At 36.3% G+C, this 15,686-nt stretch overlaps 4 protein-coding genes across 5 annotated transcripts; 1 reads left to right on the top strand and 3 right to left on the bottom strand.

The window, feature by feature from the left end:
* Positions 1–1,607: 1,607 nt before the first annotated feature.
* Positions 1,608–6,470, bottom strand: LOC145898839 (ATPase family AAA domain-containing protein 5-like). The gene is made up of 11 exons (XM_082987473.1): positions 5,852–6,470; positions 5,621–5,791; positions 5,300–5,454; positions 5,071–5,194; positions 4,894–5,015; positions 4,476–4,634; positions 3,618–4,089; positions 2,937–3,299; positions 2,411–2,567; positions 2,087–2,239; positions 1,608–1,854 (listed from the first exon to the last, which is right to left on the bottom strand). The coding sequence occupies exons 1-11, from the start codon at positions 6,336–6,338 to the stop codon at positions 1,749–1,751; spliced, it is 2,469 nt and encodes an 822-aa protein (XP_082843599.1). The 5' UTR covers positions 6,339–6,470; the 3' UTR covers positions 1,608–1,748.
* A 472-nt stretch (positions 6,471–6,942) lies between these two features.
* On the bottom strand, positions 6,943–9,273 carry LOC145899028 (volume-regulated anion channel subunit LRRC8E-like). The gene is made up of 8 exons (XM_082987739.1): positions 8,724–9,273; positions 8,509–8,661; positions 8,206–8,304; positions 7,963–8,144; positions 7,743–7,847; positions 7,588–7,680; positions 7,377–7,513; positions 6,943–7,146 (listed from the first exon to the last, which is right to left on the bottom strand). The coding sequence occupies exons 1-8, from the start codon at positions 9,213–9,215 to the stop codon at positions 7,016–7,018; spliced, it is 1,392 nt and encodes a 463-aa protein (XP_082843865.1). The 5' UTR covers positions 9,216–9,273; the 3' UTR covers positions 6,943–7,015.
* Positions 9,274–10,143: 870 nt separating this feature from the next.
* On the top strand, positions 10,144–12,394 carry LOC145897499 (metallophosphoesterase MPPED2-like). 2 transcript variants are annotated; one of them, XM_082985814.1, is made up of 7 exons: positions 10,144–10,513; positions 10,576–10,685; positions 10,809–10,998; positions 11,061–11,186; positions 11,311–11,426; positions 11,484–11,597; positions 11,665–12,394. In XM_082985814.1, the coding sequence occupies exons 1-7, from the start codon at positions 10,431–10,433 to the stop codon at positions 11,811–11,813; spliced, it is 888 nt and encodes a 295-aa protein (XP_082841940.1). In that variant the 5' UTR covers positions 10,144–10,430; the 3' UTR covers positions 11,814–12,394. The 2 variants fall into 2 exon arrangements, with proteins under 2 accessions (XP_082841940.1, XP_082841941.1); XM_082985815.1 differs by having other exon boundaries at positions 11,484–11,617; positions 11,683–11,753.
* A 37-nt stretch (positions 12,395–12,431) lies between these two features.
* LOC145897498 (zinc finger and BTB domain-containing protein 8A-like) lies at positions 12,432–15,237 on the bottom strand. The gene is made up of 7 exons (XM_082985813.1): positions 15,082–15,237; positions 14,541–14,761; positions 14,351–14,484; positions 13,861–14,270; positions 13,341–13,533; positions 12,868–12,999; positions 12,432–12,727 (listed from the first exon to the last, which is right to left on the bottom strand). Exons 1-7 carry the CDS (start codon positions 15,149–15,151, stop codon positions 12,580–12,582), a joined length of 1,308 nt encoding a protein of 435 aa, XP_082841939.1. The 5' UTR covers positions 15,152–15,237; the 3' UTR covers positions 12,432–12,579.
* Positions 15,238–15,686: the final 449 nt, after the last annotated feature.

Raw genomic sequence — 15,686 nt, 5'->3', positions numbered from 1 at the left:
AACCATATCGGCTACTTTTGGTCGGTCAGATCGGTTTGTAAAAGCAAACAATAATTTTATGCCTAATTTAGGTAAAGAAAACTTATACGTTGTATCCCATTACTCCATACGACGCAGGCCTATTAATTCTTTGTTGTCGATTATACTCGTTTACGCACAGACTATCATTTGTGTTTCGGTTTAAGAAATACACACTTGAAGTCAATTAATGTAAAGACGCTTTGACGTCTAGACGTGTTGTATGGCACTGAGGCTTGGCTATAGAACCAAATTGAATGCACATTTTATGGTCATATTAAAAGCACAAAAAAGGCGCATTGTGTGCATATCTTTTAGCGTAAACCGCGCAACGCTAAAGTGGCAAAGGCGAGACGTCAATGACGCAAGAACCAAGAATATTGGCTCCATCCCCGTGAAACAGTCCTTCGACATCCTGGTGAATGTCCTGGAGACAGTGGGTGCAAATTTGTAAAGACCACAAAGACCATTTCCAGCTTTTGCGTGGGCAAGATCCAATACGTTAGGGGTCAAATCGTTTTAGACGGTGTTGTAAAACGACAACGGATAGGATTTCTCGGTATCTTCGTGACATATTTCCAAAGCAATATTTTTAAAGCGTACCTTAAAAGCCGGATGCGAGTTACAACATCATATTTTTTTTAATTTCATACAGTTAATTTTAACAAGCTCATATGAACTCGACATTTTGGGAAATATTTCTAAAATACAACAGTCTATTCATACCAACAATTTCAAAACCATTTAAGAACGGACTACGCCCTTTTTTACCACGCCGGGATCTGAACCCAGGATATCCTGGCCACGAATACCGATCAGGTTTTCTTTTTGGTATGCGGGTCGGGCGCTTGACCAATGCTACCAATCACCCGACCAAAAGAACGGGCTATACGCCCTTGCAGAATTGCGGGTGTGCAGGTGCGCAGGACACCACATGGTGGCCATGGTTAGCAATTGACCATGGATAGGGTTATAGTGACCATCGTGAGTGAAGTGGAAACATTTAACTATTGATTGATTGAACTAAAATATGTTGCAAGATCTTTACTTTGATGTGATGGCAATTGAAAACGTATAGGCTGTCTGCTTGTTCCACTTTTGATGAATGACTAGGCATAGCCTGAATATCAACTTAGGTTCGGTCAGATGTTTTTTTTATGATTTTGTTCACACATTTCCAGCCAGGAAAGAAATATATATATTTTCATTTGAGCCTGGAATGCAGGATCCTCTCACTGTGCAGGTCCTTTCCAGCCGATCGCAGCTGTCTCGTTACATGCGAACTTATTTAAGCTCCATGGTATTAAGATCGGATGTCCATCAACAAAAGGAGGCCGTGAAAAGTGGGTCTTCAGAACAAAGCAGGATTTTGTTTTCTGCTCCCTCAATAATGGCTGCGATGCCACCTCGACCTAACGAAATAACTTTTATTGAGGAAAAAAAAGTAATGAAATGCTTTTAATTAGTTGGGCATCAGGAGAATTTTGTACTTCAAGTCGCGGCGATTCTTGCATCGCCATTACCTCCGAATACTCTCAGAAACAACATTTGTATTTTCTTTAAAACAACGATTCATAAAATACGTCTTTAAAAAATGATCTACGTGATCCAAATCACTGTGCTTCAAGACTTCCTGGCACTGCATGAACCGACATTCTCCTCATTTTCACACGTGACTGTCGTACACGATTGCGACGTTGTTCGGTGCAGGCTGCATTTTTCCAAAAAGGTCAGTTGTTTTTGTCTACAACGATTTGCTCCACAAATTCTCCAGCAAGTTTTGCAAGGTCACCAGGGGGTGCAAAAAGCTGGATGTGGTCGAAGTAGTGGAAAAACCTGCGGTTAAAGCGACGTTTTGACATGTGGTTAAAGTTTTCGACATTGGGGCGTTCCCCTCAATACACAGTGTTTTACAAGTAAAACATGGCTAATTATTTTCCTTTCGAGTAAGTTTTACCAGAGCAACCCACACATAACTGTTTAAATTATAAACCCAATCCCCAATGACACGTTTATGACAGATAGCCGTGTAGTGCTCACTGCAAAGTTACTACTACAGAAATTTTACCTCCTTGACGTCTTGGCCACTTTTCGCTTTTCTTCGGTACGGCAAACGGATCTGAGAGCGGGGAGGTAGTCGAGGTTGAACGACCGACAAGCGTTCGGGAATGGTTTAGCGTCGCTGCAGAAAGACAGGCGCTCAAAAAGCTCCTTGCTGTACCTATCACCATAAAAATTAAGACAAGTGGGTTCAATAAGGGAAGGAATTTGAAACAATTTTATTGAGGCCATCGCAGCTCAGCAACACAGGATTAAACAGCAAAGGCACAAAATTATGTAGATTGGATGTGGATATTCAACACAGAGACAGAATAAAAGTCATTTTAATAACCTGTTCGAATCAATGCTTGCACTGGGCAATGGTTTTAGAGGGACTGGTTGGTGTCTGATCTTGTTTTGTGCTTTATGGAGGCTGCGAACATGTAGAGAAGCCTGGAGCTCAACAAACACACGAGCAACAGATGCAGGAGGTTCGCATACCTTGGTCACTACATGAAAATTAAACACAAAATTTCTGATGAGTAAATACCAACTATAACATGACTAGCACAGTAGGGTTATGAAAAACGTTTCAAAATATTTTATGATTACTAGGAAAAGTCACTTTTTTCAGTAATGCAGCAAGCCTTAAAAATGTTTTAAAATTTAAATTTCTTAAGATTTTTAGAAGGTACAGAAATTTGTTAAAAATAGGAATTAAAGCAAAAAAACACTTGGAAACACTTTAGGTCTGCTGTTTTAGCAACATTGTTATTACAATTACACTAGAAATGCCAATCCCTGTTTCAATAGGCCAGAGCATTCCTAGTCACCTGTGGCATCATATAATACTGCTAAAACACTACTTGTTTACTCACCAATATTATCTGACAAACCATCCAAAAGTCGTGCTTCTCCAGCATCACAGGACAAACAGGGGTATCTATCTACGTAACGGTGATCAAACTGATCACACATAGAAATCATGTCAAAGTATTCAGACAAATCCCTTAACTGTGCGTTACTGTACGATTCGTTACAATTGGGTATTTCGTTGTCATTTTTTGGCACTGGAGGAGGCATTGAGGTGGATTTATTACTTTCTAAACTATCCTCACTACAGGCAAATGGCATGGAACTTGTTGGCATGAGTGGACGATTGTAAGCAAGAGACAAAAAATCCGAATCGATGTCAGGATGAGTTTGTCCAAACATCTGTTGTTCTGAAGTTGGAAAGGTGTCTGAATGCAATATTCCAAGTTATACGTAGTTATACAATAATCAAACAGTAGTAGAAAAAGTAATCATTTACCTTCAATTCAGTATCCACTCAAATGTGATATATTAGTTTTATCACAAAATTACATTAGAATTGAGGAATTGCAAGGATATTTTTGACATTTTGGGAAAACACATAAGTTACGAAACATATTGCTTACCATTTTGTACATGGATCACAAGTGTTTAGTTTTATCACAAAATTACATTAGAATTGAGGAATTGCAAGGATATTTTTGACATTTTGGGAAAACACATAAGTTACGAAACATATTGCTTACCATTTTGTACATGGATCACAAGTGAGGAACTTGGACTATCCTGAGGTTCAGCGCCAACTAATTCAAATCGCTTTTGTAAAATAATATTAGGCAATTTCAATGCCAACAAATGAGAAAGAGAATCTTCCAAAGACTTCAGACAGCTTCCCTTCGTTTCAGTAAAATGGTCATGAACAGGTTTTGAGGAATGCAAAATGTCTTGAGTACCCCAGACTTTAGCCGTTATCTTGTTCACACCACAAGTCAATGTAGATGCAGATGAACTTCTTCGCTTGCTGGATTTGGATTGTCGATTAGTCTTTGGAGAAACAGACTTTGCTTTTGACAGTTCAGATTGTGTCCAAAACTGTAACGACATTACTGCTTGCCTTATATCACACTGCAAGCATGATACCATTTGCTCACAGTCTTTGGCATCCAATGCAATCTCCTCTTTTACACCAATAGATTGAATAAGATCACAGAGTTTTTGCTGCACAAAAATGCAAAGTGTTAGTGCAGGTTCAAGCAACCTTTACCTAAATGTGGGCCACAACTCTACAAAGTATCACCGGGCTGTAATATTTTTTCCACCAAGAATATCATTCTTTTTACTGTTTATAATGTGGTTGAAGCATGCGAATCACATAGTTATTTATAATATGGTTGAACCACTCCACGAGTCACAGAATTATTGCAATTGGAAAAAAGCCAGCAGACCGAATGATTTGGGGGGGGGGCGGGCTGGATGCTGTCCACAGGCCATAGGTTGCCAACCTTTGTTCTGGGGACTTATGTATACTTTTATCCTACTAATATTATATATTTTTTAGAGACCAAAAACATCATAAATACATGGGCACTTATAAATGACCAAACCTTGGAAGCAGAGCTCAATTTGGCTGTAATGAAATTGCCTGTGAGATTATCCAACACTGATGTATTTGTGGCAGTCAATAATATGGGCCTCTTGGTCATATTTGAAAAAGACTGAACAGCTGACCAGAAGCCTTTGTCACATTCCAGTATGGCTTCAACCTGTCATGCAAAAACACAATCAAAAACCCTTTCAAACTGATATAGGATGATTGGTCCATGTATAAGTTTATGATTTATTACAGTGCAATAAATTAGTGCAAAATTATCTAGGATCAGTTTGTATGAAATTGCAACAATTGCATCACACTATTTTATGCAGGAATGATACATGCTACAGTCTTTTGTGGCATTGTGGCACAGTTTAACTTGACAAAAACTTACTTACTACTATTTAATTGATCATGTTCAACAAAAATACCTCATCAAAGAGAATCAGTGAGTTTTGATCCTTTACAGCAGACTGTGCTTTTGGTTGGGAGGTAAAAGACTGCTTTCTAAAAAAACCTTCCACACTTTTACAAGAGGAGTTCTTCCCCAAATCTGCAATGCATTGCGTGATTTAACAACATGAGATAAAACAGTACAATTTATATACTTGATTTCATGTTTGTGGTTTCTTTATTGGACTGCTTCCAAATCAAGTGTGACTGTGTTGCTTCTTGAAGTTGTGACATAATCTGCTTATAACTTCGATGACAAGAAGCATTAATTTCCAAAACCTGTTTGAAATAGATTTGAATTGTTTTGAAATGTACTTGGAATTTATAAGCTTAATGTTACAAGAAAATTCATGGATTAATGGGTAGTCATTTTGTTTTACACACTTTGAAGCCAACAGCACTTGCACACGTATGCGCAGTAACAGTCTTTCCACACCCTGTTGGTCCAATAAGAACAAATGTGTTGGGTATCCCCACATCCCTGGAGTCTTCCTCTGACAACTGAAAATCACTGTCAGATGAAGATCCATTTGACTTCTCTGTGTAAGAATTGTTTAATCAATAACATGTTTTAACATGACCACCATTTTGAATACACATACAGGAATGCTTTGTTTAAAATTTGTTTAGTTTGCTATCCACAGAAGAACAAACACAGTTACACAATTTATACACTAGTATGTATTATGATTAATAAAAACACACTTTTTTTCTTGTTTTGTTCTTTTTCTGCTTGTCTTTGCAAAGAAACAGTCTCCTTTTTAATAATTAATTTCCATTGTTGCAGCCACAGTTGCAGTTTATTAATCATCCTTTGGTTAACTAGGAGGTTCGATGGTGACGAGGGCTTGTGCTTTTCAACCCACAAAGGAGTTTCTAAAATGATTATCAATGGTCAGTAATCGCATGTGCTTCTTAAATTATTGTATTACCTACCCTCTTGAACAAAATTACTCAAATGATTTTGGGAGCTTGTGCTAGAAGATTTCGGTCCTACTAAATTAGGCTGGGGTGGTTTTATGACTTTAATTTCAATAACATCTGTAGATGATCTCCTCCTTTTGCTTTTCTTAGCTTTTTTTACTGTATTTCCAAGGTTGGGTTTTGATTTGCTTATCTTTGATTCTGTCTGTTTGGATTTTGATACACTCCCAATAAAAACAACATCATTTTCATCAGACTTTTTCCTTTTGCTTGGTTTGTTGTTGTCAAATGGTGAACCATTGTGTTTCCGTTTTTGCAATTGAATTCCATACTGAGCTGGTTGTTTCTTTTCACGATCTGTCTGTTTTTGTTTGGAATTTTTGTGCTTCATGATGCTTGCCTGTTTCATTGACTTAGAATCTGCGTCGTCGTTGACAAAGTCCATAAATGAAACGACAACTGGTGCCTCCGCTTTCTTTACTTTGCAAGTTGCCATCATATTACCAACAATGCAACACCGCTTTTAAGTGAACTAAGCGTGAGATTTACAAAAAGTGATTTGCCGAATCGCTAGTTATTCACTAAAAAACATTTTCTTGCAGTTGTTGGTTATTACTCATTTCCAAAATGTTTCAACGATCTTTGATTTCACCCGCGAAATTTAAGATTTTTATGTGGAAATATTTGCACAAACAATTTTAAAACATAAATTTGCTGTAAAATTTAACGGCAAAGCTAAAAAACTATTTTCTAATGCAGGGAGCAGGTCCCAAATTTACTACGGTTTCACAACGAGGACAAAACTAAGGTCAATGGACGACGATCAGTGGTCTCTATAGTCGCGTTGCTCTGTTTTTCCACTTTATCGTGGGAAAAATCATAAAAAAGATCTTGAAGAGGTAGAATTATCATCAAAAGGGGAAAAAAATTTGTTCATTGACTTTTATCGGCTCGATAATCCATTATTTTATTTGGCTAAATAACATCCAAACTCCCCAAAACTTTACCGGTAATTCCTCAAAGTACAGAATGAAGGAATGGACACCTATTTAACATACATTGTATTGCGTAACATTGCATAAGACGCAATACGTTTCAGATATAATTAAATAACACGGTTAGGTAACAAGGCACCAGAGAATCACAATTCACAAACATATTGAGGTACTGGACATTTTAAACAACTGTGTCAGTTATTGCTGCACCAAGCAAGGAAGTTGTTGGATCATCATATGATGTTTTCCTAAATTGGTTTGCAGTTTGGCAATGAACAAGGTTTTTCAAACGTGGCATCATAACTGTTTCCCCTGTTCAACAAAAGTGCCATATAGTCTTTACATCACATAACGATGGTGAATTTAAACAAATATTTTTATATAATGTTTATTGTGCCAGAAGAACAGACTATTAAATTAAAATATTTTTATTGTGAAATTCATACTAATGCAATTTTTTTCCAAAATGAAACCAAATTTTGGTTACATTATTTTGCAAACAATGGCATGGCCTACACCATGATTTGTTTTACATAACTTACCAGCTTGTTTGAATTTCTCTTCCCATTGCTTAAAAAGAAATATGGTAAATAATGGAAGTTTTTTTGCATTTGATGATGAGACTAAGTGAAAAAGTAATGCAACATCATTGTGTAAACGTTTTTGCTGTTTTCCAACACTGCAATATGAGCACAGACAAACATGAAAAAAAAATATGTAGTATTTTTTTTAACTGGCACAAAAAAGGCTTACCTATAGGGAAGACAAACAAAACCATAGTTTTTCTTCTGTTTTGCAATAGGATTTGCATACACAAAGCAGCCACACACCGAAGAAAGTAAAGTACTACAAACATTAAACAACGATAAAAACTACACAAGTAAAAATTATCAGTTTAAAGTATATACCCGTTTGACCTTTCAGAAGTTGACTTGTCATTTATCCATTTCAATGAAGCAAAATTAAATATTCCATAAATAATAATGGTCAACTGGGCCATAAACCATGCTATTCTGCATAAATTCAAACAACTTCTTAATTGAATTAACAAATAGTATGTTTATCACAAAGAATGTGTCAATACCCACATCAGAAAATTAGCATGTATATCTTGTTGTTAAGCAATACCTTAAAAATGTGTCATGATCACAAACTGTTGCTGAAGAGCTGCATCCAATATAAAATTCCATTTTTATAAACAGCAACATGTTTAGCCCAAAACATGTCATCCACAATATACACTGGTATATGGACTTTTGGATATAAGATTGCCAAAGTACAATTGAAGTATCATTTTGTGAGCAAAATTTCTGCACAAAAAATGTTAGATAAAATCATTTGGAAAGGTACTAAACAGAATAATGTTCTTACTTGTACTCGTTCATACAAACGCCTGGCTTCAGCCTTATCGTGATATGATGTGTTGTTTTGGAAAAGGGATGCAAGGAGAACTTCTACTTCCATGTTAACCTGATATGCACAGTAATTAGAATCTAAATATTTTAATGGATCTATGCACCACACTACATAATTAGCACTAAAGGCAAGGTGAATAAACATTTTAATCCCAGATCAATGGAGACAATAACAGACAAGTAATGCAACTGGACACTTTCTTATGTCTCTTGTAGTTGGTTGGGTAATGTAGGCAACTCTTAAACAAACCAATCTTACACTGTCACTTTTGATGATTGCATACAAGGGATTTCCAGAGTTAGTTGTCTGAGAAAATTGAAACTCATTAAAGGCAGCTGACAACCAGGATGAATTTTGACAATCTTTGAATAAGTTGCAAAAGTCATTAACAATTGACAGCACCTTTGGCATCTAAAAATACCAAATTTAATTAAATAACAGTGTGTAAATAAAAAAATACAAAGAATTATTACCTTCACCCACAAAATTCCCACAAGTAGCAAAATTATTGCTTCAACCAAAATGAAATATGAAAAATATGTTTGGTAATGCTTGACACAGACTTCTTTTTGGATGGCAACAATAGGTGGTGAAGAGATATTTGACACTGGAGTGCTATTGTTGAAAACTGTTTTCTTCGTTGGACTTGAGTGTTGCTCTAATGAAATAACATGCGGTTCTAAACCTGATGGAAAGTTGATGTCATCTGATGCATTTCTTCTACTTAAGTTATCTGGCACATTGACATCTAGCATGTCTTGCAATTCCACTGCAGTGTTTAACTTTTGTGACACATTTCCATCCAGTTCATAACAATCTTTTCGAAGACCTTCTCTTCCTATTATTACACGCGCTATGCTTATCAGGGCAATAATCAGCAGAATGTAGGAACAGTAGTCCAATAGTGATTCTCTTGTAGGCTTTATTAAGGACGCAGTAATTTTAAACGCCCAAGAAGATCCCATTTCCTTAGATATGCAACGAAAAGCAATGCAGTTAAACTCAATGTAAAAGTAAAAACATTTCTTGCCATCGTAATCTCGTTTTGCATACATTTGCTGTGCATTTATCAGACGTCAATCACATGCTCAGTCAACCGTCAAAAAGCGAAGAATTTAATTTTGTGGTTGTGAACAATGATGTAGTGATATACGTACATAACTTCAGTAGTAAGGTAGTTAGGCGGGGTTATTGTCTTGTAAAATTTCAAAAATCAGTTGTACTAAAAAGTTGGTTTAATCATGGTTCGACTTTTACATTGATCTCTGACGTCACAATGCTGCAAGTAAAGTCTGTCTATGACAATTATGAAACTTTTAACAATGTGTTGCTAAAGTGTCCCATAAACCCTATGAATCTACAGGCAATTCTGCATCGACCTCCGTTCGTCAAATTATTCATCTTGACATTAGTGATGAACTGCTGACATGGAAAGCACCCGTAGGCTATTGTAACTGTTCAGATGTGCGTTTTTGATTTTATTACTTTTTTAAAGTTCATTAAATGAATAAAAGGAAATTTTAACAGGTTCATCCCTAAATTCTGTGGTGTCGCTCAGGCGACCAAGCCATACGCCGTGCTAAAGAGCACTGACGGTATCACATCGAGGCTTATAGTGTGTGATCAATCCTGATCGGGTTTATACCCTTAAATATTAAAAAAGTGATAAATGTTCGACTGGTTAAACAAGTTTCTTTTGTACCATGTTGTTTATTAGGACGAGAAACAATATATTGAAATTGTATCCAAATTATTCGGGAAATGAAATCGGGAATTACCCTTGACAAAACCCTGTAGGCAGGGAAACTCCCGGATTTCGTTGCAGCGGGTTAGTATTACAATTCATGGTTCCGTCTTCGCGTCGTTTTTGGTGCTTGGTACTTAAATGTTTTTCAACAATTTCTGCTTTGCCTTGGCGTAATTTTTTTTCCACAAGAGGATTTAGGGCTTCGCTACACGCGTTTTCGTAAATGTATTTGTACCAATGTATTTTCAGTCAATCTTTACCTGCAGCATTGTGACGTCAGACCCATTGTTGCCGCGAAGTCGGTCGGAACCATGAATAGAAAGTGTTTCTTATTCAAGAAAACAGAAACGTAGTTGGATTTGGCTGTTCTAGAGTGAAATTTGTTTGTAAGCTAAGCTGGTATAAGGTAAAATTGCATAAAGTTACTGACAAAATGAATTTTTCCCATCCCTTATCTCAATCACCTGAAGATTTTGTGGAAAAAATGCGAAGGGATGGCAGACTGCCCTCGGAAAAGTGGGTTGTTAGTAATGTGCATAAAGATGTAGTGTAAAATCGACCAATCCATCTTGCTGCAGAGTTGAACCAATCCCTCTAGATTCAACAAAACCAGAAGGCCACACACGCTTTGTTTGCATATCTGATACTCACAATCTGCATGACCAGATGTCGCATAACATTCCAAAAGGTTAGAATTGCTTTCTTGTTTTAATATTGTAGTTGAAGTGAAACTTCATGAAGTGAAACTATGGTGGAAGCATTAAGAAAGACACAAAGATGCACACCAATTGAATATAATTATTCTTTTTAGGTGATGTGCTAGTTCATTGCGGGGACTTTACTGACTTGGGTAAATTGGAAGAGGTAAAGGCATTTAATGACTGGCTCGCTACTTTACCTCACAAGCACAAAATTGTAATTGCCGGAAACCATGAGCTGTCTTTTGACCCAAGAATAATGAAGAATGTTAGAAAGAGCAAAGCTGATGGTTCCTACTGCCGGTAAGCTGGTGTAATAAACATCCATTTGAACTCACTGAATCTAATATCTTTTTGGTGGTAAGGTTTAAGTTTTTGCATGTCATTCCCGAGGACATTTGCCAAGATTGGACCAAGGTTCTTTCCAACTGCACATTCATTCACGATGCTGAAATATCTGTGAATGGAATAAGGCTCCATGGATGTTCTTGGTCAAGCATTGATAACAGTGTATTTGTGAAACACAAAATAAAACTTTTTTTTAATTCTACAATAATAGTACTATTTACATGGCAATATTTTGCTGTTTCTCCATAATTTCAACTACTCACACAGGAACCCAGAGTTTGGAGGGTGGGCATTTAACGTGAGAAGAGGTCCAAGGATGCTTGAATGCTGGAACAAAATACCAGAAGGAATTGATATTTTAATTACTCATTCACCCCCAGCAGGTTTCCTTGTTTCGAGCTGTCCATAAGAGCTACTGTCTTAAACATGAATTTATGTAGGTTACAATGATACTGTTGATCCTCATGACATGTGTGTTGGAGATGTTGACCTGATAAATGCAGTCCAGCAAAGAATAAAACCCAAGTACCATGTATATGGACACATCCATGAAGGTTAGCTTCAGTAAATTCGGGTATAATTACATTTCCAATACTTTCTTATAAAACAAACTTTTTTCAGCATATGGTTACACAACAGATGGCAGTTGCAACTTTATTAACTGCACTACAGTGGATAGGAGACACAATCCATGCAACAAACCTGTTATTATTGACTATCCTACACCAGATGGAGCACCAGAAGGCATTGGTCCTATTATTCAGCATTGAAAGCATATTAATTCATAATTTTTACTTCATTGTAATTTTGTCATGTGGTGTGGGACTGTTTTCTTCAAACTGTTTGGTGTTCAAGCACATTACTGTGAAATACTGTATATATATATATATATACGGTAACATTAAATGCAATTCTTCATTAGACAAGATAAGTTTAGCACTGAAGGTCACACAGTCACTTCAAAAATATGCATTTCTGCACTTCTTTGTTAAGTTTTGCAAAAACATTTGCGATATTTTGTTATGCTTGTGAAATTTTTGTGTAATCAGGTTTTATTGATTATTTTGAAGAAATGTTGTGTTTGGATTTTTGAAACAATTCTTTTACTTTATAGTTTCAAAGTTGGTTTGGCAGCAAAAACTTATGAAGTTACATTATCAATTCTTTTCGTGTCCAAACCTTTTTCATGTATGTGAAAAACTGAACCACATTTACAAGTTTACTAGTGGTAAGACCAAACAAGCTTAATTGTATGTGTTTTTTGAATCACTGTTTTTGCTACAAAACTCGGTAGCCACCTTGTCTACATTCAAACAATTGACTTCGCACAATAAATGGCAACTACAAGCCTCATGATTTGTTATTATATGACTGTGTTTAATCCGATCAATAAGCAATGATTTTTATTAAGTTCATGACATACTGCAACAGTGAATTAACAGCAGACATAAACTGTCAAGCAATAAAAAACAGGAGAGTTGACAAAATTACAGCGAAGTGTAAAAGGGGAGCTGATAAATATCAATGTTCAAGACTTCATAGCTTAGGGTTTGGACATTGGTGGACCATATAATCCTTTCCAAAACGCTCTGGAAACAAACTGAGACACTTTTCACATTTTAGGCCAATGGTTGCATGGTCTGCACCAGAGTGGTGTTTCCGATGGTGTTGCAAACAGTCATGCCTACAAAAAATTGTAAAGCTGGTAAAAATGTTCAGATGTTGCAGACACTGTTTTGACCTCTGGTTGTTGATAACAAACAAGGTACAAACTATTGGATGGATGTTTTTGTTCAGCATTTAGCAGTATTGTGGGGTACTTACTTTAAAGCAAACGATCGTGGGCAGTATTCACAGCGATAAGGTTTTGTGTGGGTTTTTTCATGCTTTTGGCAATTCCCTTTCAGAGCAAATGCCCTTTTGCAGTGCTTGCACTTATGAGGGAGTATGCCATTTCTAAAAATTTGTCAAATTGTACACAATGAATTGTTTGAGAATAGGTACACAAGATCACGCTTTAAAATACATCACTGATTTGACAGCTTTTTGATAATGCAACTCTTTTTACTTTTATACTAAAAGCAGACATTTTGCTAAAGAGCATGTAATATAATGGCCTGGTTAAGACCATTTAAAAGCATTGTTTTAGAAAAGAACAATGCATCAATACTGAGTCCTGACCAAGAAGTGTGAAGTGTGGTTACTATGCTAAAACATGTAAAACAATTTACACGTTTTATCTTGCACCACACATTACACTGTACACACATTGACACATATATGTGATTTAAACTTACTTTGCAAGATGAACTTTGTGATGTTGCAGAAGATTGCCTTTGGTTGCAAATTGTTTTCCACAAAGGTTGCAGACAAATGGTCTGTTTCCATTATGGAGGCGAACATGCACATACTTTAAATAAGAGAGTTTCCGAAACAATTTGTTACACATCTTACACCTCCATATTTGCTCTCCATTGTCATCAATTTCCTCTGCAATAAAACAGGAAATATGTGGTTATCACATTTGCAAAATTGTGCAGTGAATCACCAATCGAACAATGCTTATGCATATGTACCAAGCAAGGCTTTTTGAAGTGAACTGACACAAAAAAGTTAAGTTCAACACATAACTTAACTACAACAAAGGTAATGCTATATGTTTAAAGCCGATTTTATTACTCAATCGTATTAATTTTCCCACCAAAATAAATTGTATCATACATTTGAGTTTCTTGACAATTTCTATATAATGTAGCACTGGGAAATTTCATTTCTTTAATCGACGAAACTGCATTGCAAAGAAAAGTTCTTACATACCACAATACATGTCATCATCATGGTAAACAGTCTGTGGTATCATTTCTTTTACAAATGGTGCATGTTCAGGACTAGTGCTTTGTTGCATCTGACTTGAGGTATGAGGTGACTGTTTGAAGGACAGAAGTGTTGGAAGGGCCAAAGGATCATTTTTCATGGCTTCAAATGATTGCAAAATACTATCATACATATCTGGAGCACTGGAACTGGATTGGAAACTAACACTTTGCTGAGTTTCCGGCTCTAGTCTAGACAATGAAGTTGATGGAGATGTTGATATTACACTGGTTATTTGCAAGCCTTCCACTGATGATGTAGGCTGTTGATCTGAATTGCTGTGTGATACATCCATGGTAGCAGTATCATCGGGATGTTCAATATAAGTGGATGGGGTGTCCATGATACGTGGTCTGGAAGAAAACCAAGTTCACACAATATTTTACAAATATATTATTATTGTCAAGTTGTTATCACATAGATATACTAATACCTCAGAGGTCGGTTGACAGGCAAACTGTTGGCAACAAACTGCTTTTGCTTGTATTCTACACTTTCCTGAATAGCAGGTTTTATTTCAAGAATCATGGCTGCTATTGTTACTTCATTAGCATTTTCATCATTGATCTAAAATACAAGAGTATTGGATTTTGCCCAGTGTGCTAACTTGCATATGTACGTACATCCAGCTTTCCAGAGTACATATATTCAAATAAAGCACTAAAACCAGTAGCTGAAATTCCAGACAGTTCAATTTTGGATTTGTGTGGCATGCTGGTATCATAGTAGTCCTTCTCCGCATTTTCGATGTGTTTCTCCAACAAGGGACTGAGGGCAGCCAATATGCACTTGTGGCCATTAAATTGTTTGTCCTCAACAAATATTTCAATGTCACAATATTTTCCTAAACATATTGTTGCAATTTTAATCATGCTCAGTATTTTGAATAAACGATACTTTTTAAGTCAATATTTTTTTATTTCTTTATGCTTTATATACGTAATAAATCTAAAATGTGTTGGTTTGCTTAACTCAAGAACCCACAATTATAGCATAGAAAGGTCGTTAATTATCTATAGAATTGCTTCTGGACGTGTCAAGGCTGTATGGCACGTTGTGAGAAAAGTTGAAGACACAAATATTGCAAAAGAAATAAGAATAATACAATTTCCGTTAGTGTTTTGAAAGCTAAAACAGGCAAAACGCAAACAGAGATCAACTCACCTTCATTCACTTGCTGCTTCAAACTTGTGGCCAAAAGTTGTTCATATGCAGACATTTTAAACGACACCATTAGTGTTTAACAACCAACCAACGAACGAATTGTGCAGAAAACGCGCAACTGCCGTTTGGCACAATTGTCAATTTGTTGTTGTTGCCGCTTGGCTGCATCCGGTCGATCCGGATAAAATGTAAGTGAGTTCATTGCTATGCTGCATGGTTGTGTAAAGTTTTTCCATTTATTCACAATTTTTCAAGTATTCGTAAGGCATTTTATTTGTGGACCTTATTTTGCACATGATTTAGGGAACGAATTGAATTTCTTGTCATTTTTGTTTTATACTATCTTAAAATTTATTTGTATTTATTCATGAGTAAAATTTGTTTTAATTCAAGACTTCGGTACAAAAAACAATGTGTCGAAACAAATATTCGGAATAGTTGGTAAGTTAGTGGAATAGTAGGCCAGTTAGAGGCGCTGGGGCACTGGAGGCGCTGAATGCACTGGTGGCAATGGTGTACTGCGGTATGTGGGGCAGATAGGTACGAAAACAAAATTAGAAGTAACAAAAACTCTACAGATGCACTGGTGTACTGTGGTATTTGAA

This window comes from Ascidia mentula, chromosome 4 (genome assembly GCF_947561715.1).
Source record: "Ascidia mentula chromosome 4, kaAscMent1.1, whole genome shotgun sequence".
NCBI classification, from domain to species: Eukaryota; Metazoa; Chordata; class Ascidiacea; order Phlebobranchia; family Ascidiidae; genus Ascidia; species Ascidia mentula.
This window is presented reverse-complemented; position numbering and strand designations above follow the sequence as displayed.

Coding starts and splice junctions, on each gene's coding strand:
- LOC145897498 (XM_082985813.1), bottom strand. CDS start 15,151: ATGGTGTCGTTTAAAATGTCTGCATATGAACAACTTTTGGCCACAAGT. Junction 14,762..15,081: donor GAAGCAGCAAGTGAATGAAG/GTGAGTTGATCT, acceptor CAATATGTTTAG/GAAAATATTGTGACATTGAA. Junction 13,534..13,860: donor TGATGATGACATGTATTGTG/GTATGTAAGAAC, acceptor GTTTTATTGCAG/AGGAAATTGATGACAATGGA.
- LOC145899028 (XM_082987739.1), bottom strand. CDS start 9,215: ATGGGATCTTCTTGGGCGTTTAAAATTACTGCGTCCTTAATAAAGCCT. Junction 7,848..7,962: donor GATCATGACACATTTTTAAG/GTATTGCTTAAC, acceptor GAATTTATGCAG/AATAGCATGGTTTATGGCCC. Junction 7,147..7,376: donor AGAGAAATTCAAACAAGCTG/GTAAGTTATGTA, acceptor TTTGTTGAACAG/GGGAAACAGTTATGATGCCA.
- LOC145897499 (XM_082985814.1), top strand. CDS start 10,431: ATGAATTTTTCCCATCCCTTATCTCAATCACCTGAAGATTTTGTGGAA. Junction 10,686..10,808: donor GTCGCATAACATTCCAAAAG/GTTAGAATTGCT, acceptor TATTCTTTTTAG/GTGATGTGCTAGTTCATTGC. Junction 10,999..11,060: donor GCTGATGGTTCCTACTGCCG/GTAAGCTGGTGT, acceptor TTTGGTGGTAAG/GTTTAAGTTTTTGCATGTCA.
- LOC145898839 (XM_082987473.1), bottom strand. CDS start 6,338: ATGATGGCAACTTGCAAAGTAAAGAAAGCGGAGGCACCAGTTGTCGTT. Junction 5,016..5,070: donor AACCACAAACATGAAATCAA/GTATATAAATTG, acceptor AATGCATTGCAG/ATTTGGGGAAGAACTCCTCT. Junction 1,855..2,086: donor GTGGCCAAGACGTCAAGGAG/GTAAAATTTCTG, acceptor CTTTAACCGCAG/GTTTTTCCACTACTTCGACC.